Below are 27,933 nucleotides of genomic sequence, written 5' to 3'. Positions count from 1 at the left end.
TGTGTGTGTACGTTGAACAGATTTAGAAAAAAAGAAATGAAAAACTTATTCAGTTTTATTTGTTAGTTTATCTGGGAGAAACCATTTAAAAATTCAATATTTTAAATATCTAAATTTCAGCTGCTGCAAGTGGATATTCTCAACCGAAAGGAAGTAGACCGGCGCAAACACAGACAGATCTAGAACATTGCCCACAATGGCCAAGATCCTGCAGGTGGCAGTGATGTTTGGCAGCTCCAAGCTGGCCAATAGCAATTTTTCATATGATGATATGTCCAACGGAGTGGAGCAGATTCCACAGATGAAGCGGGAGCTGCCCACGCGCAAGTTTTGCCTGGACGCCTTCAAATCGAACATGTACGATGTCCTCATTATTGGCGGCGGCGCAGTGGGAGCCGGTTGCGCCCTGGATGCGGCCACGCGGGGCCTTAAAACGGCCCTAGTCGAGGCCGACGACTTTGGCAGCGGCACTTCATCCAAGTCCAGCAAGCTGTTGCACGGCGGCTTCAGGGACTTGGAACAGGCGATAAGGCGCTTCGATCGTGCCGCCTTTCGGCGCGTGCAGAGCTCTCTGATGGAACGAAGCAGTATTGGGAATCTGGCGCCGCATCTCAACCAGCCAGTGCCAATCATGCTTCCAATACATCACTGGTGGCAGGCCCCCCTCTACTACCTGGAGCTAAGCTTGTACCACATGCTGGCTCCTAAGGGAACAAAGAGCTTCGAGTATGTCAGCGCCGAGGAGGCTGTGGATATATTTCCAATAATGCGAAGAGGGGATCTCTTTGGAGCCTTTATCTTCTACGAGAAGCAGTATGACGATGCCCGCATGTGCCTCTCAGTGGCATTGACGTCGGCCCGCTACGGAGCAGACATCTGCAACCACATGAAAGTCGAAAATCTGATCAAGAACAAGGATGGAAATATTGGCGGCGCCAAGGCCGTTGACCAGCTGACGGGCAAGTCCTACAAGATAAGGGCGAAGATAGTCATAAATGCCACCGGACACTTGAGCGACAGCGTGCGCTTGATGGAGGATCCCTTGGCAGCGCCGCTATGCACTAGCAGCTGGGGTTCTATTGCCGTCTTTCCGCGTTTCTACTGTCCCGAGAATGTCGGCGTGTTCGATCCCCACACGAAAAATGGTGGTTCGATATTCTTTCTTCCCTGGCAGGGACACACTCTCGTGGGAACCAGCAACGAAGTCTTCGATGAGCCTGGAACTACGTCTGTACAGCCGCAGCCGTCGGAGCGAGAAGTGCAGTGCCTGCTGGACGGAATCAAGCATTTTGTCAGCCCCAACTTCGATGTGCGCCGGTGCGACGTTCTTGCTGTTTGGGGCGCCTTCAAGGCAATGCCGGTCGAATCGGCATCACTGAATAACACCCTACTGAAGAATCACGTCGTCAATCTGGGTCCCAGGAACATGGTCTCCATTGTGGGCGGCACCTGGTCCTCGTTCCGCATGCTGGCCGAAAAGGCCGTCAACGCTGCCATTAAATACGGCAATATAGACGTTCTCCGACCACATTCGGTAACGGCGGACGCTTGCAAGCTTGATGGAGCCAATGGGTGGTCGCCAAGGATGTTCATACGGTTGGTGCGGGACTTTGGCATGGAGCGTGAAGTCGCCGAGCATCTCGCGAACACGTACGGCTCCAATGCCTTCAAGGTGGCCGTCAACGCCACCAGTAGCGGCAAAGGTTGGCCCATAGTCGGAAAGAGGCTACACTCGGAGTTTCCCTACATAGAGGCCGATGTAAAGCAGGGCGTGAAAGACTATGCCTGCACACTGGTCGATATGGTGGCCCGCCGGCTGCGCGTGGCATTCCTCAATGTGCAGGTGGCGGACGAGATCCTGCCACAGGTGGCGAACGTTATGGGCCGCGAGCTGAAGTGGTCCAACGAGCGCAAGGCCAAGGAGATTGACGATGCGCGCAGATTTCTCAATACCCAAATGGGCCAGCTGAGCGAGGATCCCATCCATCTCAGCGTCCCCATTAAGATGTCAGTGCAGCAGGTACAGAAATATGTGACGCACTTCAGGAGCCTAGAGGAGAACAACACCGGCTACGTGACAATCAACAACTGCTGCAAGGCGATGAAGGCGATGGGTGTCAAGGAAGTGCCCGTCGATCTGATGCACAACGTCCTACGCGACATCGACTGCCACGCACAGGGAAAGGTCAATCTGTACGAGTTCCTGCTGCTCATGTCGGCCGTAGTTCAAGGGGATACCGAATACCTGCGCTACGCCAAGATTTGTATAGATCAAAAGCTTATGTCTGTAAGCAACCACCATCCCCATACAGTACCAGTGGAGCGGGCATGCGGTGGACTTTAACGCTCTGTAGGCTAGCACGTTGTTAATGCTTGTGGTATCAATCCTTGTAGAGTATTTCGCGTAGGAACGGATCCTTTGGGACCGAGACCATAAATATAATTTATTTGAAGTATTCCAATTCACACATAATTCGGTTAGTCACAAGTATTTGTGGTAATGCATACACTCTGTGGATTTTTTCTTACTCCTTTGGCTTCGCTTTGGGATCGTAGGGCGTCATTAGGTTCTCAGAGAAGGCCTTGATGCTGTCCGGACCACGTACTTCCTTCTCAAGCAACGGCAGCTTGGTAACATGGAAGTCCTCGTACAAATCGGCAATCTGGTCCAAGTATTTCTCTTGTATCTTATAGCGAGAGGCGCACATTTTGCAAGCGCTGTGTGAATTGTTCAGGAACAGCAGCTGATTGACGATTATGTTGTGTACATCGATGCCGCACTTAGTCAGCTCTTGGATTAGTCGTTCCGTCTCATATAGGGAGAAGAACTCGGCAATGCACACGCAAACGAATGTGGTTTGATCCTGTCAACAGAAGCAATTCAGTCCCAAGTCCGAATTTTGGTCTGTTTTGGCTACTTACTGGATTTTTAAACTGCTCGTTAACCTGGGTGATCACTCGCAGCATGTCGTCCAGCTTCTGCGACAGGGTGTCCACATTCACATCGGCCATGCCCAGCATGGAGGCGAATTGCGTTAGAAGAGGTGCCACCTTCATCTTGAGACGCAGCAGCTTGCCCAGGCCTTTCTCCACCACCTGCGGGAATGCAATAAGGCGAAGCGTATGTCCGGTGGGTGCTGTGTCAAACACGACTACGGAGAAGTTCATGCCCTTCACCAGCTTCATCACCTCGGCGTAACTCATGGCCTCATCGATGCCGGGTAAAGCATTGATCATCTCCTGCATGACGCCCTTGCTAACGCGTAGAGCCTCGTTTTCACCCTCAAAATACTCCTCGGGCAACTCGTTGAGGCCCGCGTTTGGGTCTATTTCCATAGCAAACAAGTTGTCGAAGCCATTCACCTGGTGGTTAGCAGCATCAAATCGAATTAGAGCACTCTGCAAAAGTTGGCAACGGTCTCCGAATTACCTTTGTGGGCACCTTCGTGAACTTCTGGTCGAAGGCATCTGATATATTATGTGCTGGGTCTGTTGAAATAATGAGCACCGACTCGCGCACCTTTGCCAATTGCACGGCCAAGCTCGAGCTGAGAAATACACGAACGCAAACATCAATGGAATTAGCCAGACGTTCTCATGTCTGCACCTGTTTCTAGGTGCTCGTATCGTCTCACTCTCACCTGCAAGTTGTCTTGCCCACGCCACCTTTACCGCCAACAAAAATCCACTTCAAGGAATCTTGCTCCACGAGATTTTGCAGGCTTGCGGGTAGCGGCTCCAGGTTGTCGACCATATTGCCAAACCAATCAAGATAACGCGAAAGAAAATTAAGTAAAATGAGGAATTTTTTTTTAGGTTTTAAGTTACCATGCTACTCTTGAGTAGCCTAGGATTATTTGGCCGCCCGCCTTGCCGAGTCAAGGAATAGATGTTGGAGTAATTCTTGTTTTTACATCAATTGAACATCAATTGAACATCAATTGTTGTGGGCGGAGAGTGGGTGGCGCGACGCGACAATAATAATAAAAATTTGACAATAATATAAAATATACTCTGTCAATTTAAAAATATACCGCAAATATACTGACGAATGGAAGTTCGATTTTACAGTTTTCTTTCTTCGGTTGAATATTACTAGCTATATAGAACATTTAGCCATGCCCACATAATTTTAGCCCATTGATGAATCAATTTTCTACACAATTCGTTAGTTTTTAGTACTTGCTTTTATTGTATTTATTGTAAAAAAAGGGTTAAACGAAAAAGTTCAACAAAGAAAAGAGTCGCAATGTTGCTGGTATTCGAAGACGTGATGCGTCTATAGCCCTTAGTACACCCTATTTCGCTAATTTTATATGAAGATCAAACGTAATTTATTAAGACCTTTTCTCAAATTGATATTTTTTTGACTTATTCATGTGTATTATTAGTATCTTGTATATATTTATCTCGATCCTGATACCTACTGAGCCTTGGAAGACAAACGTATTCACAATTCTATAACATCCTTTTCCCCCAGGGTATGTGTGCATGGAATTAGCAACATTTGTGTATGGAATGGGACTCATTGTTGCAATAGCGAAACTGCGGCGAATCGGGTATTGCCTATATTTCAAGCTATATAGATTTGTCCACTTAGCTTTATCCCATAGATAAATGCATTTTCTACAAGATTGCATCTTTTAATTGCCTTTATGTATTTTATTTTGACCAAAAAACGGTTTTCAAGTAAATGTTGCCGCAACTTTTGTGTATGAAATGAGACTCATTGTTGCTAAGGCGAACTGGGGCGAACTGCGGCGAATTGCGGCAAATTCAAATTTTCTCATATTCTTTGTTCCGTTGAATAATACTATCTATATGGAATATTTAGCCATGCCCACTCAATTTTGTACGATTGATGAATCAATTCTATACATGATTGGTTTGTTCGAAATACTTGCGTTTATTGGATTTCTATAAAACATTGAAAATTAAATTAATAGATGACAAAAATACCATTTAGCACTAAAAAACACCACACCGGCGAAAACCAGTTTCTACAGTATGACCCTCAGAACAGCACCAAAATATACAAAATATACCGAGTGGTGCGCGCCAAATCGAACTTTTTTGAATGTGAGAGCGACAAGGATTTAAATGTTGTCAACCGGGCCTTTATCTATGCCCACTCAATTTTTCACGATTGATGAATCAATTTTCTACATGATTGGCCTATTCGAAATACTTGCATTTATTGGAATTCTATATAACATTGAAAATTAAACTACTATTAAATGTCAGCGATGTTTTTTGAACTAGAGTTGGAGAACTATCGATTGCACTGTCGATGTTTTTCGAAAACCTATCGTCTACTATCGATGGTGCCCACTATCGACAGCAGTGTGACCGCGGACTTATCGTTAAAATATACCGTCCCACAGAAATATTTCAAAATATACCATCTCATTTGAAAAATATACCGTAAATATACTGACGAAATCAAGTTCTATTTTACATATTCCTTGTTTTTGATATTCCGTTGAATATTACTAGCTATTTAGATCTCTCAGCTTTGCCCAGATAATTTTATATGATTGTTGAATTAATTTTAATCAGGATTAATTACTTTTTAGTACTCGCATGTATTTTATTTTGACGAAAACACGGTTTTAATAAAAATGTTCCGTCAATGTTGCTGGTATTTGCAGGGTTGCCATGCTATCGCTGTAACGGGAATCGACTTTTTTGCTGTCATCGATGGTGAACTAGTTCAGACACGAAACAGCTGTGAGCCAATCGAACTCATAAATTAGATTTAGTTCATAATACTGGCGCAACAGCCAAAATTTGAATAATCAAATCACCATAGAGTCGAAATCAATCAAGAATTGTCTAAAAAACATTGCGTGGTGGCTCTAGTACTCGAATAAAGGTCATAGTCAAGTATCGCGCCACTGTGTATGTTATTGCGACCAATTTCTCAGGGCTCTGCTTCTTTCTTTCGTGCCTATTAAATGCACAAAAGCGGGAACGGAACGCAAGAAAATCACAATAAAGTGTCGCGGATGCTTGGCGTCTCTGTCTCCGCTCCCGCGCTCGCTACGGCCGGGACTGTTTATTGAGCAAATCGCGAGCTTATCACAAACAAGCCCTAGAAAGCGAAAATTGGAAAATAAAAAAAGAATACATATATGTACATATGTATAATTATTAACCACAAGCTTCGCAAAAGCTGGCTCCAGAAGCTATAAATAGTGGCGAAAATACCTTTAAAATTCGGATTGCTAACGTTGGTTTTTTTTATCGTGAATCGTAAATCTCTTAAGCTGCGAGTTCTATTGTCGCACCACGCCGAGTTCCTTTCCAGTTCGCAGTGATCGCAATAGCGGGCAAAAGCCCGGCCCGCCTAGACTATTTGTCTCGCCTAGTGCAGACGTACTCACCCATTAGTAAAACAAAGTTCTTTATCGCGTATCGCGTCATACGGAAGCTGTGCCCCACCGTCCACCCACCATCAGCATGGGTAAGTAATATGGAAATCTTTATGCACACAATCCGACAGCTCATCTAAAAAAATGTTGAGAGAGCTCACGTAAATAACGACTGCAAATAGTACAGTAGATATCGGCTATAAGTGAATTTTATAAACGATAAAGAGAAAGGAAGGCCCAAAATATATGATTCCCATACCGATCAATCGTTGCCATCTTTAAGACATTATATTCCACTTAGCTTAAACTTTATTACGAAAAAAAAAATCTTCCCAAAAGTCGTTTCTTTTGGGCGATTACAGTATACAATAACTGTATCGGAATTCATTCACTTATAGTGCTTAACAGGAATCGGGTGTCTCACCTTTCTGATACCATGCTGGTACGAATGGGAATATTTTTATCATAAATAGAATAAAGGAAATTCCTTCCACTCGTGGCAGCTAGTAAATTAAATACACATCAATTAATGGTAAATAGATAATCTATTGACAATTCGATTTTTAGATATTGGCTCCAGGTTATTTGCAGGGCTAAAAATACATTTTGTACCGCGGTTTTAGTTGACATCCCATTTAGGCCGAAACAGTTCAATTTCAATCAGTTTCAGAGTTAGGGTAAAATGATCTATCTATATATTTTCCACCCCTGTTTCATTAAATATGAGCGCATTAAATTTTATGACCATTTCAGCTTTGGTCCAAAGCACACACAATACACATGCAAACATATACATACATGTATGAATGTTTGTATATACCAACATACGCGCCCTTTCCCCCTTTTGTACGGGGGCTCGCATGGACGAAAAGTGGAAAGTTAAACAATAAAACTTCCATAAACAAAAAACCCAACCGCACAACCCACAACCCACAACACCCCATCCCACCCAAACACAAGCACACCAACAACTGCAGACGTATTCCAGGGAATGCCAATTTTGTTGAAATAAGCGTTTCAATTACCTGGACCTCCCCTTTACCCATACCACTCATGTATGTATGTACATACATACCTATATATACAACTTTCAAAACCAACTCTGACCTGTCCTGCGGTTAGCACAAGGTATATTAAGTTAAAGGTAAGCCAGCACCTACGCCAAGCACCCTGCTTTCATCAGATCTGCCAAATAGGGGCTATCGTGAAAGGGGCTCTCTCGGCAAGGCTCACCTCGTATAAATATGTACATCTTGTGTGTATGTATGTAATAAATGTTCTTATCAGGCGCGTTTTGATAGGGAAATTTCCTCACCTCACCCCCATCTCCAGGGTATTTTTGGGATCAACATATTTTGTTGAGTGTACTTTATCATAGCTTAGCACCTGACAATTTGCTATGAGGTATGCGGCCATTTCTCTTTCTTTCCCTCTTTCTTCATCGTGGGATTTTCCCTTTCTCCCCTTAGCCTTCGCCTTGTCTTTTGCAATGTGGTGGCTGCTCTGCTGTTGTTGCCGTTAGCTGCGTATCGTCTGAAACGGGTCCCTCCCCGGTTGCTGCTCCTGCAGCATGAAGGCTGCCGTTGCCGCCTGCCTCTTCTCGCCTGCCAGGCAACGCTTTTGAGACACGAAGCGCAGCGGCAACTAATTAAATTAAATCCGATTAGTGAGCCGAGCAGTGGAAACTTGTAGAGTCCTTATCACTTGGCTTCTTGTTGCCGCTGGAAACGGCTCCTCTCCCGCCCTTATCATACCTTATACTTATCATACAATCCTCGTTCTCTTTTTAGCTTAATGCTCTGCCACTCTTTAAACTGAATTATGTTGAGCATTTTGGGTTTTAAACAATTCAATCCGTTTGGCAAATAAAAAAAACGAAGAGGTCGTGGCGCGCCACGTGCATGCAACAGGCTCCTTCCGCCCCCGCCCACACAGCGCAGGTCTATTGAGTTGACAGCCCCATCAGTCACTCGCAGAAATCCCGTTGAATCACGGGCCACAGTTCTGCATAAAAAAACAAGAGGGCCGGAATTTCCATCGCAAAGAACGACCTTTCCTTTGCTGTGCTATGCCTCTGTTCGACATTCCCAAGCACACTCCAGCCGGCGGCACTCCAGCGACAGCGGATTAGATTCCACAAGTCAATGGATTCGACGGAAGTCGGTAAGTAACTGTGAAAGCTTAACTCCAACGATTGCCGACTGAATAGTTGCATCTTCCGCGAACAAAGTGCGCATTGAGGTTAATTTAATGATAGTTCGTTTTGCACACATGTAAATACGGCTGTGCTCTATCCCCTCGAAAGGCGAACATTTCAAATACACCTGTTGACGTTTTGTTAATACAATACTTGGACAGTAACGGGTATCGATTAGGGTATCTTTCCCTTCGGCCCCAGAGGCTGTCCTTCCCCTCATGTTTGCTTGTAGTTTCAGGTTCGCCAGGAACTGTGATTGTGATAAGGGGTCCAATGAGGAGGGTATGTTCATCTGTGAAAGGGTGATGTGTTTGTAAGGATGTCATAAATCAAATCAACAATGCAAGTCGGCAACAACTACTGACTACAGTCACACAAAAGCTTAGTGTGCATAAGTAGACCACCACCCTGCTTTCTCTTCCTAGATTGTGCGGCACGTGTCATGCTGTTGAGCGAGTCTATAACTATAGATACATATGTATGTATGGTTGCAGGGTTCTCGCCAGCTAGTAATTAATATTAAACCGAATATCAAAATCGAGGAATATAATTTCAGAGAACGCTTAACACAGTAATATCCCCACAAAAATAACGAAACTGAACCATATTAGCGCAGTTCAGGTGAAAGATATCGTGGAAAGATATTTTTTTTAAGTAAATTGGAAATATTTACTTAAGTTAGCTACCTGTTTAAATATAGGGGGTTAAGTGTGTTAAGTTCCGTTCGCATAAAAAATTTCACTCAAACCATCTTTGGTTTGAGTTCTTTTCTCCTTTTTTTTTTCTGTTGCCGTACTTTCTAAGTCTTTCTAAATTTTTTAAACTTTTCAACCAACCAAAATTGTAGAACCAATGTTAGAAATTTTAAATGTTTCTAAGAACTTTGAAAAATTAAGATAGAGATTATTTGAAAGAGAGAATTTTTCTTAGAGGGGTTAGGTTTTGTTGAATTTAATACGTTGTTTGATTCCGCACTATGATTTCATAAGTTGGTTTAATCACCAAGAGATTCTGTACGAGTATATAACTGTATGAGTAAATATTTAATATGAAATATATATCATATATGTATATATAGTATAGGTATCAAAATTATATCTAATTTATTTATTTATCAAGCATTTGGCTAAATAGCTTTTTTACCTATTTTTGCGTTGCAAGTATGAGCCTTAGGTTCGAACGTCGTTCTCTCTCTGTCTCTCTCTCTTGTTGTTGTGGCGTTGGTGGTTTGATGGCGATTCCGCTCAAACCCAACGCAACTCGAATCCAACTTTTCCACTCATGGTGGATGGTATGTTAAAATGGTTATAACGGTATAGTCGTGGGCTTTGGGCCTCTTTCGATACCTCTATGTCGTGGGCAGCAGCACGTCTATCCGAGTGCGGCGCGTGCAGCAGCAGCTGTTGTGGCCAGCAACAACAACAAGGACCACATCGGCATCACCATCCTCGAAGTAGGAGCATTGGAAGCAGCAGCAGCAGCAGTGAAAGGAAAGGAAAGTAAAGGAAGGGAGGAGGAGCGGGCTTAAGAGGAAGTGCTGAAACGGCGCGTTTATGTAAAGGAAGGAGAAGAACAAGGTGAAATTTGAGCCACATAAGAGGAACAGTTTATCAAAAATACAATAGATTAAAGAGCAGCAAATGAACGAACGATTGAATTGAATTGAATTGAGTTGCATTGAAGAGTGTTTTCCCCTTGAATGTGACAATAAATTAGCCGTAACCTGCACCTTGTTATTAGCACCTGGATCCTAGTGGATTATACATACACATATACTCGTATTTGCTGCTCGAAACCGTTATTTTGTGGATTGTACTGGCGCTGGCTTGGAAGCCCAGATAAAAAAAAACCGTTAAAAGCCAAACAGCTAGTAATCAAAGTTAATTTACCAATACAACGGCATTGGATGCTGCATGCCTGAACCCACCATACACAAGTATCAACGGGCACAACGTGTCGAGAACACGTAAATTCTATTTACGCAAATAATACTAAAGAAAGCAACAAAAAGAGAAAAGAAGAGACGAATAAAAAGAATACGAGGCTGCGAGCGCCAGAAAGTAGGCAACAGAAGCCACAGCAGAGCAGCAGCAGCGGAGCAGCGCAAACAGGATACTTAAAATATACACACGCACTTTCACCCACACAAAAAACTCATACACCCACATACATATACTGTTGTCCTGGTGCCTGCTCAACGTCAACTAAAATTGTATTGCCTCTGTCTGTGTGAGTTCATATTTTTGGACTGCCTCTCGCACATGCCCTTGCCCTAGCCCTTGCTCCTCACCCCCCGCCACCCAGCCCCATAGCCACCCAGCCAACCGAAACAACTTGTGAGCAAAGCACGAAATAAATATAAAATAGACCCGAAACAACAACAGTCACTGCTGCGCGCTGCCGCTGAGGTGTTTTGGCCCGAGGCGAGGCGACGGGCGCAAAGCAAACACCAGAAAAAAGATACAGAAGAAAGATGCCCGAATGCTGGACAAAGATTGATGCTGGCTGCCGCCGACGTACAGCAACAACGACAACAACAACAACAATACCAACGATAGAGAGAGAGACAACCGACAGCAATTGAGAAATGTAAGTAAGGCACACACACATACATATATTTACATGCATACATATATACATGCGAATGAGCTATATATACATACCGACATATATATGAATGTAGATATGTATTGGGAAAAAATCTTTATGCATATTTTTACAGCATTTAAGTGTGAAATGATGTGTTAGCGCATTATTTGACTTGGGCTCCGAAAATGCTAAGCCACACAGAAACAGAAAAAGACAGAATAATAGAGAGACAGGGATAGGAAGAGAAAGAGAGAGCGCAGAAGGAAGGAGAGACAAAAAAGTGTGGGGCAGAATGAGATAGAATGAATTTGTTGAACCCAGTCCAATGCCCAGTACTGGTCCCAGGATCAGGCGGAGTTGAAGTGGAAAACAAACAGGGCAACAAGGCAGATACACACACACACACACACACACACACAGACACAGGCTACAAGGAATCAAACTTAGACATCAGGTTGTATGATACACAAGTTGTATCAGCTTGGGCCTGTCCCTGTCCTCTCCAACTCGCGCAGCATTCGAACTCAATTTGGATGAAATAAATACACACACTCACACACACACACGAACAGGGACACGATGCCTACTTACTGAGGGGCATAATATACTCTCTGGGCAGGAATTGGTATGCCAAAAATTCCAAAAATCGATGCAACGCAACAGAAAAGTCCGAGCAACGAAAGAGGAGGAAGAAAAGCAATACAGAATATTTATCTGGAATTCTGGCTAGCATAATACCAAATATTTATGCATAAAACGAAATCAGCATCATGTTTCAGGATAAGCCAAAATTACACGACCCGATGAAATACTTAAATCAACAATTCCATTCTCGATAAAGTGCACTGGGAAATCAATTAGCAATGTCTGGCCCGATAGCAGCGACCAGACAAGGTCAGAATCAGAGCAGACCCTGCTCGGGTTCAGGGAACCCCAAGGCATGGCCTGTCCAAGACTTTAAATGAGCTTGATTAAAGGTATTGGAAATTGTATTCCTAGTGTTCACAGGGGTCAAGGCGCCATCAATTTTATACTCGCTACTCAAAGTAAACAGAGTTCACGTGTACATTCAACATGCAGAAAATCTCACCATCTTGCTTATTCTTGCTTTGCTGTGATAGCATCGCACACAATCAAGTTTTTATTCTGGTAGTTTTTGTAATGATTCGATAAAAACTTAAACGCAGAATCATAAAGATTGGTTATTTTATATACCAGATTTCCAAAAAATGGTATAATTATTAACGTTATCTCTCCCAGTGTGGCTTAGCTTTGAAGGGTAGATTAAATATCAACCTATCTCTGCAGCACTAGCTTTCTTTCAGTGAGACCCGTAATTTAAAAACAGCGCCCTCCATTTCCTGGCTTTAACGTGTTTTGATAGCTGGAACGAAAACATTACAACTGGTTAGATAATTTTAAATTTTGTTAAGTAAATATCTCAAATGCACACCAAATGTATCTGAAATACATATGTATATCATGTCCATAAGAGATCGATTTAAATTTAATAGCTCCACAATTCAATCATTTATTTTATGATTGTATAAATGTGTGCAAATTTCTTGGTAAGCGCCCACAGATTAAGAATTATTCGTAACATATTTAACTAGTCTAATTCCCATTTCGTCCTGGCAATGCACGTCCCAAGCAACAACAACAATGGAATAGATAAATCGCTTCATTCGACTGCTCTGATCAGATTTTAATAAAACTCCCTGTGACCGGGAAACACTCCAAGCGGATTAAATCTGCAGTGGGAGGAAGAGTGTGGAATGTGGAATGTGGGGTGCGGGTGGTAGAGAAAGGATATTTAATAAAAGTCTGGGAATTGCGCAGTGACCGCCGGTTGCAGTCGCACCGCAGCTCCTGAAGTCGCCTGAAGCTGCATTCTTTCTCAGAATTCTCTGCGTCCTTGACATTCGAAATGCACCTACACCTACCCGCTCCTACCCTCCGCTCTGGCCTCCTACTCGGGAGAACGGACTGGCGCGTGGACTGACCAGACTGTCAAGTATTTTTAACTAAAAGCTTAAATTCTTCGTAACTTTGACTATCTGATTAAAATTTGAGGTGAAAAGGAGGAATGTCCGTTGGGGGGAACCACGGGAGCTGGAGCACAGAAGGTGGAGAGTAAATTATAACGGACAACAGAGAGGAGGGGCCGGGGCGGCGGCGAGGGCGGGGGCGAGACAGAAGAAGTGTTCAAGAACGAAAATCAATTTCCGTAACACCCGACGACAATGCAAACCGAACAAAACGGAAACTGAAATCGAAAAGAGGGAGGGAACGGCAGGGCCGTGATGTCTTCCTTTTTACCATCCACTGTACATATGTATACATATGCAGCATACGAGTATGACCACGCTGCCCCGCTGCCCCACTGTTCGTTCGTCTGTCTACCGTTAACGGTTCGATGAGCACGATATATGTACATACGTACACTCTGCAAACTGTATCTCTCTGGCGGCTCTTCTGGCTGTCGCCTCAGTTTCCCTTGCCACTTGACACACACGCATACAGCTGTACGAGTAGAGGATGCTGACAGGCACGACACCCATCATTGCCGTGGCAGGCAGTATAAGCCGCAGCCTGCCACGTGCGCCCAGCGAGACGTTAGAAACAAAGCGCCAGTGCCAGCGCCAGCGTCAGCATCAGTCAGCGCTGCCTGGCCGCATTAACTAATGAAAGTAAAGCATGTCAGCCCAGGACTCTGGACTCAGGACTCCGCCCCCCGCCTCGGCTCCCTTCGATCAAAATGTAAACTGACAAAGAGGACAATGGCGTTGACGATGACAGTAAATATTTTACGTACAATGTGTACAATGTGGTCCCCATCCCATCCCAGCGAACGCATCTAGAACTCGTACACTTCGAAAATTTTTTTTTTAAATGTACACCAAATGTGGCATTTATTTTCTTTCCTATTCTATAAAAGCGCAGTTTCTTTTTTTCCGAGTGCACAAATATCAATTGCTCAATGCTCTCTTTTGTCATCGGATTTTTGTTGCCTGTCCTTGCTCCTCGCCGGAATGTATGTACGTGTATGTTTTGTAAGAACTAATTGGATTTGTTATTAATGAAGCAGCCTCAGTTCTGTGCATTCCCAGTAATTGCCTGTGGCACAATGGCATTACCTATTTGCCAAGAAGGGAACCTGTATGTAATGCTCCGCGTGTATCTTTTACAGACAAAAAGAATCAAACAAGTCTGAGCTTGTCTTTGGACAGTCACGGAAATAAAACTAGCAACCTAAAAAAACACTTTGAATGCGATTATCGAGTAGACTAAAAGAAATGGAAGCAACTTTTTGCAGATTGTACTCGTAACTCGTGTTTCTATCACACATTTCCATCCCAAAGTGACGCCCCACATGGCGATAGGCTCCTTCCTATTTGCACAGCGACCTCCATCGCCAGCTCCTTTGCAAAACTTTGAGGGCTTGTGTCTATGCAAATACGAGTACGAGTACGAGTAGGAGTAAGTTGTGCCAGTTAGTTGGGGTCCTGCGCCAGAAACCCTACTCGATGGCATCGGCATCTCACTCGTACTCGCGCACAAATCTATCATGACAGCTGAGTGGCAGGCAAACAGCATCCAATTGCAGGGAGTGCTCCGGGGACGGGAACGACTGCGAGTATGTGCATCCGCATCTCATGTGGCCGATCAGATGGCAGCGGAAATGAGACGCAGTGAAAAGGAGACCAATCGATTGGAATGGGATGGTTGGGTTCCCAGAGAGGAGTTCTCGCTCTCATTCCCTGACAAAGATTGTCAATCAGTCGAACGAACGCCCTTTGAATGTAAAATGGAAATGGAAGCCAAATGTTAAATGCTGGGAAAAAGCGGAAGCGCAGGCCACATAGAAGCAAGCACATGCAAACGTTTATCTATGAGATACAGATACATAGTACAAAATTTAAATTGTTGAACAATTCGTCCTTCTCCGTTTTGACTTTGAAGTCGTCCCCCAGTCCCTGTCTCTATCCTCTCTTTCCAAAGCCATTTGCAGCACGCGCTCGAACATCTACTCTACCCATACTCGTACGTGCCCGTTCACAATCACATTATAGGACTAGTATCGCACACCATCGCATTGCTGATTGCACAATTACGAACAAAGGCCTACTCTCTCCTCATTCGCTGTGATATTTTGCTTGTTAATTGTATGGGCGTGCCCATATACTGGTCTCTATACTGGCCGCCAGGCTGTCTGCACTTGCGAGATAAAATAGACTGTCACATAATGTCATAGTAGAATCAACTTTGAATCAAAACTTGCAACTGACTTTTCAAAACGAGGTATCTGTCTGGTCTGTCCTGCAGCATTGACGGATGCTTTTGAAGTTCAGTAATGTGAGATACATATTGTACATACTCGTATGACATCTATGGGTCCCCGAGGGCGTCCACGTCCCGGCTTGGCATGGGACGGACGAGACCTCAAAGCTACCTGGAAGGCTGTTGCCGCCTGCTGCACAAACTAATTAAATGCTCAGCCATAATTTATGTGTGTCCCGTCGCCGACAAATAAAAAGCGGCAACATAAGCAGCGAGTCGGCCATAAATTTAAATTATGGCTGGAGCTGGAGCCAGAGCCGAACACGAGCAAAAGTGAATACATACGTATTCAACAACAGATAGAAAGAGGGAGATAGGATAGAAAGAAGTGAGTGCAAAAATTGCCAGCACATTTTAGGCATAGCTGAAGAGCCCTGCACAGCCAGCCCTTCGTCCTCTCTCTTTGACGCTCTGGGCCATCCTATCCTCCGACAGTGCTGACCAGGATGTCCTTGTAATGAAATTCCTAGTACTTTGACTTGGACGGTGGCGTTGGTCCCTGGATGCGCTGGATGTGATGAGCTCTAGGCAAATACGCCAAGGTCGATAAGGAAACCTGAATTTGAATATGTTACATATGCCTAATCTGTCTCACCCATGTCATCTGACCCTGATTGCACAGTCTTGGCAGGATGTAGGATGTGTGCCAGACATTGTGCTCTATCCTCGGTAATTGGCCCCGTCCGTCCTCCAACCCTCTGAGCCATGGACAATGGACACAAGTGTTGATATTATTATGATTTCCAAGTTCGAAATGATAGCACTCCTATTACTCAACGGCCTAGTGAATGTTCGACTGCAAGCAAGGGTTCGAGTCTTAGCAAACGAAATAATTTGCCACTGTCCTTAAGGGGAATTTTTCGCATTTTTCCCGACTGCTGATTAACTCAGAATTCCATTTCCATACGCAATACTTCGGGAAAATACTTTCGAGCAGCAATGGTAGTAGCAAGAGTAGCAGGAAAAGAAGAGTGGCAAAAGTAGGACTCGGAGTAGGAGTTGGAGTAGGAGTAGGCGCGAGCCAAAGGCATCCGGACAACTAGACGTATACTTAATAATGTATACCATAGCTATCAGGCCCACAGGAACAATTGCTGGCGTCCTGTCTGGTTTGGGTTTGTGGAATTTCAACCTTTTCAGACTTATATAAGCGGGTCTGGGGCTGGTGCTGGTCCCATCTGGACAACACTGAGATTTCTGATCTGTGAGTGGAATTTGAGAGGCTGACACTTGGCAAATGCGCCAACAATTTGGATAATAACCTAAAGGTCAGCGATAGATTAGGGAGCAATGCTAGCGAACGGAAGAGGAGATCCACGCCCCTAATATAATTTAATAGCCTCGTGCTCCCACGCCTCCTCCTCTACCTTCCTGGGGCAGGCTGATTGCTTTTGCGTTGCAAATTCGTTGGGTAACTTTTTGGGGCAGGAACGCGGCACTGGGCCACACAAAAGCAAACAATTTATGGTTCATATGAGCTGGGAATTGCTGCTCAGCATACAAATTCCAGGCAAATAGAATTTGTATGTTTATCCTGTCTCCATATATATTCCTCCCCCTCTTTCTTTGGTTGTGTGTGTATGCTAATAGGCAAATTCTATGCATATCCATGTGTGTCTACATACGAGTATTTGCTTATAAAACTGAGGCAAGGAAGCGCCTGATAAATGAACGTTTTAAATGTGTGTTGAACCGAAAGAAGAAACCTCATTCCATCTAATGATTTGTATGCGAATGTATAGATTATGAACCGTGATTTTTTGTTAATAAAATAAATCCAAACAACAACAATTGAGAAAATCCAATATGCTGCCATTTGTATGGTCTTTTAGCAGAGAAAAACTTTCAATACTTCGTACGAAAAAGCACTTGTTGCTGTTGTACGATAAGTGCGATTCCTACGCAGCATCTAATTAAATGTTTTTTATTAGATAATTAGCTGGAATGCCAAGGAAATAAATAGTTCAGCAAAGCAGATTTGATTGGAACTCCGACTTAAATACAATTTTAGCCGAGGAAAACTTATCCAATTATGGTTTTCTATCAGTTAACTTTCTCCTAGAGTAAATATAAAACTTTTTACTCGGGGAAAATTTTAATTCAGTCAGTAACTCTATGGAAAACACATCCATACATCCATACAAATGCCAGGCATATGCACATTCGGACGCAGGGATATGGAAATGGACATGAACAAGGGCCTAGGAATGCACGTGGTGGTCGAGGTGGATATGGACATGCCGCCTTCTCACCTGCCAGAGTTGATTGCATCCTATTAGTGTCAATAGACGTCCTTGACACATCATGAACTCCGACAGCTCGCCTCTGCTCGACTAAGTGGGTGGCCAGTGGGCGGGTGGGCAAGCGGGTGATTGGGAGTGTGCGCCTGCAGCTACCAGAAGAATGGATGCAAAGTGTGGGTTTGTTTGTTTTCCATTGTTCTGTGTGTTTGTTCGCCCATCAAACACCCCTTGCAATATTTCACCTGTTGACTGTCTCGCTCTGCCATAGGACTCTGTGGCATGCCTCCGATTTAAGTAGGTCACACCATCGTATTGACGAAATACTTTCTAGGTTTGCTGACTCGTAGCTAGCTCGTAAATAGATTATGGTATAAAAGTACTGCATACTCGTATAGATTGTGCGCAGGGACCTTCTAGAGCCATCGCATCCTCCGCATCGATTTTAAAATACGAGTAAGCAAATATGCACTGTATTCCGAGAATTGCTGTATCCGAACATTCCAGAATCGGAGATAGCCACGTGAGTGCTCCTGGCCATTTGGAGTTGCAGTGTACCAGTCTCTGAAGGACTCTACCTATAGAGAAATACTCGTAGAACTCAATTCAGGGCACTTTCATTTGTCCCTATTTGTTGCTTAAATGAATTTCGATACAAACTCAATGAAAGCTGTGCTGCAGGGAGCATCTCTAAGGCCCAAGAGCCAAAATTCACTCCGACACAATGAAGGCAGCAGGACAGTCGGTGCGAATGCGAGGGCGAGGGCGAGGGAAAAGGCAATTTGTGGGGCAAGAGGAAGTGGCTGCTCTTTGTGTTATGAACCAACTAATGGCATCCATTAGACACAAAGGGCCAAATTGCGTGGCACGATGCAGATGGCATCAATACGTTACGTTCCATACAGGAGTGTGTGTGGCTGTGTGTGGCATGGATCTATTGTCACGTGCCCGTGCCCGCCTCTACATACATATATGTATCTCCCTCAGGCTTGTCCTATTCCAGCAGTAGTGTGTGATTGGGTCGATTGTGTAGCTGATTCGTACGATTTGAATGACTTGCACATGCCGCACAGGCCGAGTCAGGCGGAATGTCAATGGTATAGTTTCCTTTGGATATGCATGGTGGGCAGACCGCTTGGGCCTGGGGACTCAAGCAATTGTAATTATGGTTTTTTCGACTTGCATGTGGATCACATACGCGGAGATCAATCCGATAATCGATTCCATTTCGTTTCCCATTGCAGCTCAAACGATTAAGCCCTGAACGCACTCGAACATGAACAAGCAATTCCTGAGCGTCTCCCAGGAGCAGCATCCGCACTCGGCCGACGACCAGCGCAGTCGCTCGCGGTAAGGTGGCGTCCCATCCTTCAGTCCTGGCTCCTGCCTCACCAGTATAGGTCTCCTTTTCTATTGCAGCTCGGAGCGTGCCGCCAGCCTGGCGCTGCCCCTCAACTCTCTGCTGGACTTTTACGACAAGCAGCAGGAGCAGTGCAAGTCCGTCACACTGCTGCCACTGCCCAGCTCCAACCACAGCAGCCAAAGCAGCAGCACCAGCAGCATCGTGCGACGCCACTCCTCCCACTATTACCCCATGCTCGAGGATAAGCAGAAGCCGTCGCAGCTGGGCGCCAACGGGGGCAACGAAAGGCTGGTAAGTCCAACCCCCAGAAAAGCTAGCAAAATGTCGGCTTTCTTTTCAATACTCACATATCTCCATGTCTCCATGTCTCCATGTCTCCATGTGAGCATTTGGCTTTGAAACAGCCGATGTGCCAGATCTGGCTATAAAGCTATGCAGCCATAGGAGGGGCCTCTCTCCTCCGTTCATTTCATTTCCCCCTGCCCATTGTCATCATCGACATCGTCACCTGCAACGCAGAACGGACTCGAGAATGCCCCTTTTTACAAATCCGGATCAGCCACACCCACACCCACAGCCCCACCCCCAGCACTGAAAGGTTTTTCCGCTATTTGCCATTCGTGCAGAATCCGCGCCCAAGCTACATTCGGCTTATCAGCTTAGTCCGTCCGCCTGGATTCAAGGGATTTGGCTCCGTGGGCTTAGACTGAGCCACAGGCAGCTCGCGGAATATTGCTATTTGGCAAGCTATAGCTTTATGTACATACACCTCCGACCTCTGACCCAGCCTCTACTGTTTCTCCCGCTTCTATGGCTTCTATGGCCCGTCGACGCAGGTTACCATGACGGACCTGAAATATGGCAAGTCAGCGCCAATGGGGGCTATTGGGGCAGCCAAGCAGCAGCAGCTGGTACGTGTGGACACGCCAGTCACGCCACCGCCGCCCATCCCGCGTCGCATGCTGCGAGGCAAGTCTGGCTGGCAGCCGGGCCCAGCCGGACAGGAAGGCGCCCACGGCATTGGGACAGTGTTTGTTTATCCGCAGCCAGCAAACGTGACCACAGAGGCAGCCGGGCTGCAATCAGCACTTCTTGTTGACATAGCCACACGTCCGGCGCACGGATATTCGGATGCCGATGGTATTTCCGATGACGACCGCATGAGCCTGGAGAACTCCGTGTTCGATGAGTCGCTGACCTCCACACCTGTCAAGGTCGCTGGCTACCATGCCAACCGCTACGCCGGGCTGGGCAACATGGCCAAGCGGGCCCAGCGCTCCTCCAGCAGCACCGTCGACTCCGCCTACGGCTCCTCGGGAGGGCACAGCGAGCGCTTTGCATCCAGCTCGACCAGCGTCGACTATCGCAGCCGGTTCTCCTCGGTGGACACACAGTCCTCCCTCGACGAGAAGCCCACGTCCATCTCCATTGACTCCCCGCTGGCCAAGGATACGTTCCGGCTGGAGCGCGACCGGGAGAGAGCCGTCGTCAACGATGCCATGCACAAGCTCAACAACAACAATCCCAGCCTCGGCCTCGGTGTCGAATTGGCCAGCAACAACAATGTCGTCGCCAACAGCAGCAAGCTACCGACGGTGCCGGCCCGAAAGCAGCCACCAGTCAAGATTGCGGCTCCCATCAGCAGCGGAAGCGGCAGCGGCAACAGCAACAGCTCCGAGTCCAATAAGGAAACCAGCAGCGTGTCTGCATCGGCCTCCACCTCGTCAGCAGCTTCGGCTGGCTCCAGCACCATCTCCAGCGGCACCATGTCGTCCATGTCGCTGGGCTTGGGCATGGCTCCCGTGCCCGCTCCAGCTCCAGCTCTAGCTGCAGCTGCTGGCAATCAGAAAGCCATCAGCCAAAAACGTCCAGGGCCACCGGAGCCGCCGCAGCGAATGAACAGCTCGTTTGATTCCGTGGATAGTACTCCCAGGGTTCACGCGGCACCGCCCTTGACCGTGCGCAACAAATTGCGAAGCAACAAGCCGCCGCCCATTGTCTACCCGAAGCTGCAGCAGCGCCAGGACTCAACCTTGTCCAGCGACAGCTACTCCATCAGCTCTAGTCCCGGCTACAACTCGAAGCTGATGGAGGTGCCGCTTCTGCCCTTGGCATCATCGAGTCAGAGCGGTCGCAAGGGCAACAATCCGGGCATGGCCCAGCGCCAGCAGACGCCACTGATGGACCTGGCACCCACACGCTTCAGCAAGCTGCTTCCGGCAGTGCCGCCGCCGCGGGGAAAGATAAATTTCCGCCAGGACTCGACCATTTCCAGCGATAGCTTCAGCCAGACGTCCAGCCCCGGCTACAATTCGAAACTCATGGAAGCCCCACTTCTGCCCTCCTTGTCGGCAAAGCGACTGTGCAGCGGTAAGTGATAAGAGGACATACGCGACACTCAAACTGTTACTAACTGATGTCGAATCCTAGCCCCGGCTCCGATTGTCTGCCGCCAGGGAGTGCAACACGAGCCCATCGAGGAGCTGGAGCCACCGCAGACGCTGTCGCCCCTCAACAAGGCGAGTGCTCCGCCCAGCAGCTTGCAGACCATTGTGCGCTTTCAGAATGGAGCACCCCACACCATGTCCTTGCAACATCAGGTACAGTGGCAGAACCTTGAAGCCTAATCCTAGAAAAACCTACTCAATCGATGACTTTTCAGATCATCAATCGACGCAAGAGCTCCAATCCGTACATCACCAACGGACGCTTGAAGTTCCGCCTGTTCCAGATACTGATCAACGCATTTGCTCTGCTGGCCATTGCTGGTGGATTGGCCGCGTACTTCAACGCCTATCCGACCATCAAGTTCGTGAATAAGACCATCATCAACACCATCCACGTGGAGGAGAACTCGAGCTTTGGCAAGAACCCCGCCCCCGGCACCTGTCTGCCCATCATCGTGCGCTTCTGCCAGGGCCCGCAGATACCCTACAACTACACGGTCTTCCCCAACTATATCGGTCACTTTGGTCAGCTGGAGACGCAAGTGGTAAATATGGTGCGAGCTCCTTGCCATCCTATTAATCCACCTCGCTTGCAGGACCTGGACTCTTACGAGGCTCTTGTGGACGTCCGCTGCTATGAGCTGGTGTCCCTGTTCCTGTGCACCCTCTTCGTGCCCAAGTGTGGTCAGAGTGGGTGAGTTTTGAGAAAATGCATGACTGGATCTAAGATGAGAGGCAATGAACAGACTCTGAAAGATGGGATACAAGTATTTTGGGGGAACCTGATAAAAAAGATTAGGGATTAGGTAGACTGAAAACAGGCCTCAAAAGAACATGTGCATGATGTGCATCTTGAATCCTGACTAAACAAGTTATATCCATTCGATTCCATAGTGCCACAGTGCCACCGTGCAAGACGCTCTGCACTGAGACAATGCGCCGATGCGGGTTCTTCTTCGATGTGTTCGGGCTGAGTCTTCCCGAGTATCTGAACTGCAAGCTCTTTAAGGACTTCCCCAGCTCCGAGGACTGCGTGGGTCTGGAGGAGGTGCGTGACGTTATGATAGCGGCCTCTAATCCCAGGTGCGATGGCTTTCAGTGCGACCAGAACCGCTGCCTGCCGATGGAATACGTCTGCGATGGACACTTGGATTGCATGGACCAGACCGATGAGGGAAGCTGCGACCGGTGTGGCGTGGACGAGATCTACTGTGGAGACAACCAGTGTATTGCAACCAAGCACATCTGCGATGGTATCATCGACTGTCCGTACGGCCAGGATGAGCGTAATTGCCGTGAGTATTGGGATCCTCTTGAGTCTGATTGAGCCCTCACCACGATCCATCGCCTTTGCAGTGAGGCTGAGTGAGCGGAATGGGGATGTGGGCGCCGGGGTTCTGGAGGTCTACCGCATCGGACAGCGCCAGTGGATGCCCGCCTGCGTGAAGAACTGGGACCGGGCCGTCTCACCCAGCGCCGTGTGCTCCATTCTTGGCTACTCGGCCGTGAACGCCACCAGTGTCCTGACTCAGCGAACACACCGTCCGCTACTGGCCTCGGTGAACGTCTCCACCGACATCTGGAAGATGTACGCCAAGCGGCGCTCCACCCTGATGCAGGAGTTCGCCAACTGCAAGAAGACCGAGGACTATCCCATGGCCGAGCTCACGTGCTCCAACTATGGTAAGTTGAGAAAAAGTCCTCCACTGTTCGAATGATGGCTGACGGCTATTTTCCACCCGCATAGAGTGCGGCAGGGTGAAACGTGGACGCCACAAGCCCTCCAGGCGGATCATTGGGGGCAGTCAGGCTAATCCCGGCAACTGGCCCTTCCTCGCCGCTATTCTAGGCGGGCCCGAGAAGATCTTCTACTGCGCCGGCGTCCTCATATCTGATCAGTGGGTGCTCACCGCCTCCCACTGCGTGGGCAAGTAAGTATCGCATCGCCCTTACTGCCACTGCCATTCCATTTGCGACTCTGCCGCTTAATGTTGTCCTGTGTTGTGTCCTTTCTGTGGTTGCAGTTACACCGTCATCGATCTGGAGGACTGGACCATTCAGCTGGGAGTGACGCGCCGCAACTCCTTCACATACACAGGCCAGAAGGTTAAGGTGAAGGCTGTCATTCCACATCCGCAGTACAACATGGCTATTGCCCACGACAACGACATTGCCCTCTTCCAGGTAGGTTTTCTGGGCTCACGAACATCACTCCATCCATGTAATGTATAAATTTTCCCACAGTTGGCCACGCGTGTTTCCTTCCACGAGCATCTGTTGCCCGTTTGCCTGCCGCCGCCAAGCGTGAGGAATCTCCACTCCGGCACCCTCTGCACCGTCATCGGATGGGGCAAGCGCGAGGAAAAGGACCGTGAGTGAAGCCACTGCCAGTCGGGACGGGACGGGAATTTTAGACTGATCTCTTGTTTACTCCGCAGCCAAGTCAACCTACGAGTTCATAGTCAATGAGGTGCAGGTGCCCATTATCACGCGCAACCAGTGCGACGAGTGGCTCGACAATCTGACCGTCTCGGAGGGCATGGTATGCGCAGGCTTCGATGATGGCGGCAAGGATGCCTGTCAGGTGAGTAGCAGCTTCGAACCGCTTCGAGCTGTGTGTGGATAAGGTGATCTTTTTTGCAGGGTGACTCGGGTGGTCCGCTGCTCTGTCCGTATCCGGGGGAAAAGGACCGCTGGTTTGTCGGCGGCATTGTGTCGTGGGGCATAATGTGTGCCCACCCAAAGCTGCCCGGTGTTTACGCGAACGTGGTGCAGTATGTGCCCTGGATCCAGGAGCAGATGCAAAAGCATGCACGACCTATCGGCGAGGAGCGCATCAACAAATATGATTTGCATCCGGGCGGACCTGACATGCTTTCCAAAATAGCCACGGATCCCTCGCGAAACGGGAAGCCCTATTACTACACCCATGGCAAGGTCATGACCCATGACTAAACACAGACATAGATTTAACAGAAGTAATGTATATGATGGGATAAGGAGAGAGATGAGATGCAGGAGAGACATCAGAGGACAGACGCAGCAAATACTTGAATACAGCATTTGTGCTTACAGCATTGCAAAAAGTACACAAAATAGAGTTCCAGAAACCGGAAACACCCAGATCAGAGGTGCTCAATGTGGCGAGCGATGGATAGGATATATTTTGCTACTGAACTTACGGTATTTTGGCGGATCTCGACGCGTATCGAGCTAGCTAGCATAACACCGATGTGGGCAACATAATCATGTGTCAATTTGCCGAATTTATTTGTCAATTTTTTTACAAAGAGATTTCTATGAACCCAAAAGAGAGCAACTGAAGGAAAACCAAAGATAATCCAAACCAAAAAGGCGAAACTATATGTCAATAAATAATGAATAACCGATTTATATATTTACACAAAAAAAGAAGATAAACGATATACAATACATATATAAACACGGAAGAAGATGTGGAGTATACCCTAAACCTAACCTAACCGATATGTAACCGATTGGTAAATGTGTCTAAATATCCCGAGTCGTCCCGGACAATAAATCAATTTCATAGCTGAATTTCGTGTTGAAAGGTACTGTTAATGGAAGCCTTTCTATAAATAAGAAAACGGCAAGCAAACATTTTATTAATCCCAAGACAAAAATGTATGATTGCCGCCAAATAAATATACAAATATATTTACATATATCGAGAAATTAATAAAAAAAAAATAACATACCTACCATATAGTAGATCCAAAACTATTAAGTGTTAAAAACTAGAACGGAAAATAATTTCTGTAGACACGATCTATGTAACTAAAACTAAACAAAAGGAAACTGCTGATCTACAGCATTTAATGAGTGTTCCTGTTGCAGAATCTTCTTCAGAGAGCTGATCGTATACCAAAGAATCTACATGGTAAACAGAGTGCAGTTGACAATAAAGATAACTACAAATGCACAATAAGCAAAATGTTTGCATCTAGTCTATAAGTAATGAAAATAATAACTATAATGCGTGGGTTTCAGCTTTAAAAACACGAAAGAACAAAGAGAAATGTCACAAGGAACAGTACAGCAAAGTACAGTACAGAATATAAATGTATATGTTATATAATAATATAGTATGATGAGCGATAATGAAGTAGTAATTCATATATGTGCGCTTGTATTATTTACTATTCACACTGTGAATATCAGAATGTGTCTGTCTACATTCTTCTCAATAGATAATAGACATACCAAAAGTATAACTAAATATTTAGAGATATTTACACATCGACTCAACTTGTTTCGCACGTGCCCCAACCAACCCAACCAAGAATATCACCATGATTGGAACTATTTTCCCAACATTTCCCTCACTCATTCTATATAGCCTGAACCTATGCCACCTATGCTTACCTTAGGCGTAGAGTAGCACATAGTAGACATGACCTACTAAGGTACGACTATTTTGCTAACTGAAAAAGGAGAAACGAAAAGTAAGAAAATGTATGTAAAATATGCGTAACGTAACAAAAGACTCAAAATTGGTTGTTTCAGCTGACAGAATACACTAGCACACACACTACACACTACACACTACACACCACACACAAAGTTGAGCTTTGAAAAATGTACAGCTTTGGCCAGGATTTCAAGTGCTTGATTATTAAAAAACCTATAATTTCTAACGTATAACCGTTTACCGTTTACTAATAGCTCTAGTTGGCCTGTATACATATACAAATATAGCTATACATACATTCATATACATATATGTATGTATATATATATATATATTATATACATGCATGTTTTGTACAATCAGTTTACAAGTGAAAAAAATGTATTACTAGTTCTAATGGGGGTTTAGTTTTATGAAGCGCATATTACACAAGGCACAACAGCATGTTTAAGAGGAACATGCACACAGAAAGCGAAAAAAAAACACACACAAAAAACAAAACCTATATGTAACTGAAATATATACAAGAAATATACATATAACGGTATAGATATATTCTATATATATATACATATTGTAGCTGTAGCTTGTAAGCAGATGTGATGGTGTCTAAATATATACATACATACATACAAACATGCATATTAACAAGTGGAAAAGCTTAGTTTATACACAAAAGAATCTGTGGCTTTTGTAGAATGAGCCGAGGACAACCAACAGATAAGATATATCAAAGACAATACATATAAAGATATACATATACGAGTATTATGCTTGTTTCGATTTCGTGCATTATATATATACATATGTATATAGAAAAATAGGTGCACTTTTTGTTTGACCTCTTTCCCTTCAGTTTCTCGATCTGACTCATATTCATTTTGCAGTTCTGATCCATCCGATGTGATGTGGATGGATCGTCCACTTCCAGAGCTATTTTTATACACCCATGCTAGAGGCATGCTCCAGGCTACTATCAAAACGCTTAGCTTTATGTACACTTAGTCTAAACGAAACAAAAAATGAATAGAAAAATGAATACGTCAATATGTTTAAATGTAAAAATGCTTAGCATTGTCGTCAAGTGAAGTGTGAGTGAAATATGTTACATGCGGGGGTCACCCGATAGACAGGGGGCCCGGCATGAATTAGCACATTAGATAAATACTAAGTACAATATGCATACAATCACAAAACAAAGTCCCACGAATAGGGAGCCCGCGCAAGCCCCAGCATCCTAGTTGAATAGCCGTGCTTGAAAGATTCGGTTCTTTTCCGCATGCTCCATGACACTTAAAAATTACATAAACTAAATATAAATTATGAAGAAAACCGATTAACCGAAAAAAACCAGAAAACTAGCGAAACTTGAATGTAAATGTAGCAAAATTCCAAAAATTAAGAAAACACCTGGAAGCTGATTAACAAACTAGATGAATTTACATGCGTCACGTCACGAAAAAGCATACACAAGTATCAGAATATCAGAATGGACGATTACGAGAATATACAATACATATATGTATGTATGTTTAAAGAGCATAATTCGATTCGAGATTGAGGAGAGAAGCAGGAAGCACTTGTTATTTATGCACAGATGGAACTTTGTAAAGAATTTACAAGATCAAACATTGACAATAAAATACAAAACTGAATTTTTTCCTTTGAGCTGGACAAGCGCAGCGCATCGGAAGCATTGAGAATTTATGAAAAGTTTTACATTCAAATTTTGAAGGGAATCCGTGAAATTGTTGAACATTTATTTTGGAAAAAAATAGAGATTAATAACTTTGACTTTGACAATGCGGCGGTCAATTGGGACTGGCCATACAATAACTGGAAGAGTGCAGAAGGCCTAAATAAAACTACATATAATACACACAAACACGTATAACCAACTAAATGCTAAAAGCAAAATGTCATACATATATACATGATATATACCTACAC

The 27,933-nt window shown here is 45.4% G+C and overlaps 3 protein-coding genes across 4 annotated transcripts; 2 read left to right on the top strand and 1 right to left on the bottom strand.

Moving 5' to 3' along the window:
- Positions 1–49: 49 nt before the first annotated feature.
- On the top strand, positions 50–2,462 carry Gpo2 (Glycerophosphate oxidase 2). Its single transcript, XM_001361359.4, has one exon. It carries the CDS (start codon positions 197–199, stop codon positions 2,342–2,344), a length of 2,148 nt encoding a protein of 715 aa, XP_001361396.1. The 5' UTR covers positions 50–196; the 3' UTR covers positions 2,345–2,462.
- On the bottom strand, positions 2,399–6,681 carry LOC4804910 (ATPase ASNA1 homolog). 2 transcript variants are annotated; one of them, XM_001361358.4, is made up of 5 exons: positions 6,677–6,681; positions 3,642–3,869; positions 3,431–3,548; positions 2,923–3,363; positions 2,399–2,864 (listed from the first exon to the last, which is right to left on the bottom strand). In XM_001361358.4, exons 2-5 carry the CDS (start codon positions 3,752–3,754, stop codon positions 2,526–2,528), a joined length of 1,011 nt encoding a protein of 336 aa, XP_001361395.1. In that variant the 5' UTR covers positions 3,755–3,869; positions 6,677–6,681; the 3' UTR covers positions 2,399–2,525. The 2 variants fall into 2 exon arrangements, with proteins under 2 accessions (XP_001361395.1, XP_033235104.1); XM_033379213.1 differs by lacking the exon at positions 6,677–6,681 and having other exon boundaries at positions 3,642–3,764; positions 3,829–3,847.
- Positions 6,682–9,809: 3,128 nt separating this feature from the next.
- On the top strand, positions 9,810–27,752 carry Corin (corin serine peptidase). Its single transcript, XM_001361357.5, has 14 exons — positions 9,810–11,160; positions 18,986–19,091; positions 19,161–19,395; positions 19,941–21,474; positions 21,535–21,704; positions 21,767–22,096; positions 22,148–22,245; positions 22,446–22,846; positions 22,908–23,234; positions 23,299–23,482; positions 23,576–23,735; positions 23,796–23,922; positions 23,990–24,135; positions 24,195–27,752. Exons 2-14 carry the CDS (start codon positions 19,018–19,020, stop codon positions 24,504–24,506), a joined length of 4,098 nt encoding a protein of 1,365 aa, XP_001361394.4. The 5' UTR covers positions 9,810–11,160; positions 18,986–19,017; the 3' UTR covers positions 24,507–27,752.
- Positions 27,753–27,933: the final 181 nt, after the last annotated feature.

The sequence above is a fragment of the Drosophila pseudoobscura genome, chromosome 3 (genome assembly GCF_009870125.1).
Source record: "Drosophila pseudoobscura strain MV-25-SWS-2005 chromosome 3, UCI_Dpse_MV25, whole genome shotgun sequence".
Lineage (NCBI taxonomy): Eukaryota > Metazoa > Arthropoda > Insecta > Diptera > Drosophilidae > Drosophila > Drosophila pseudoobscura.
The sequence above is the reverse complement of the archived record's forward strand: the minus strand, read 5'-3'. Positions and strand labels throughout refer to the sequence as shown.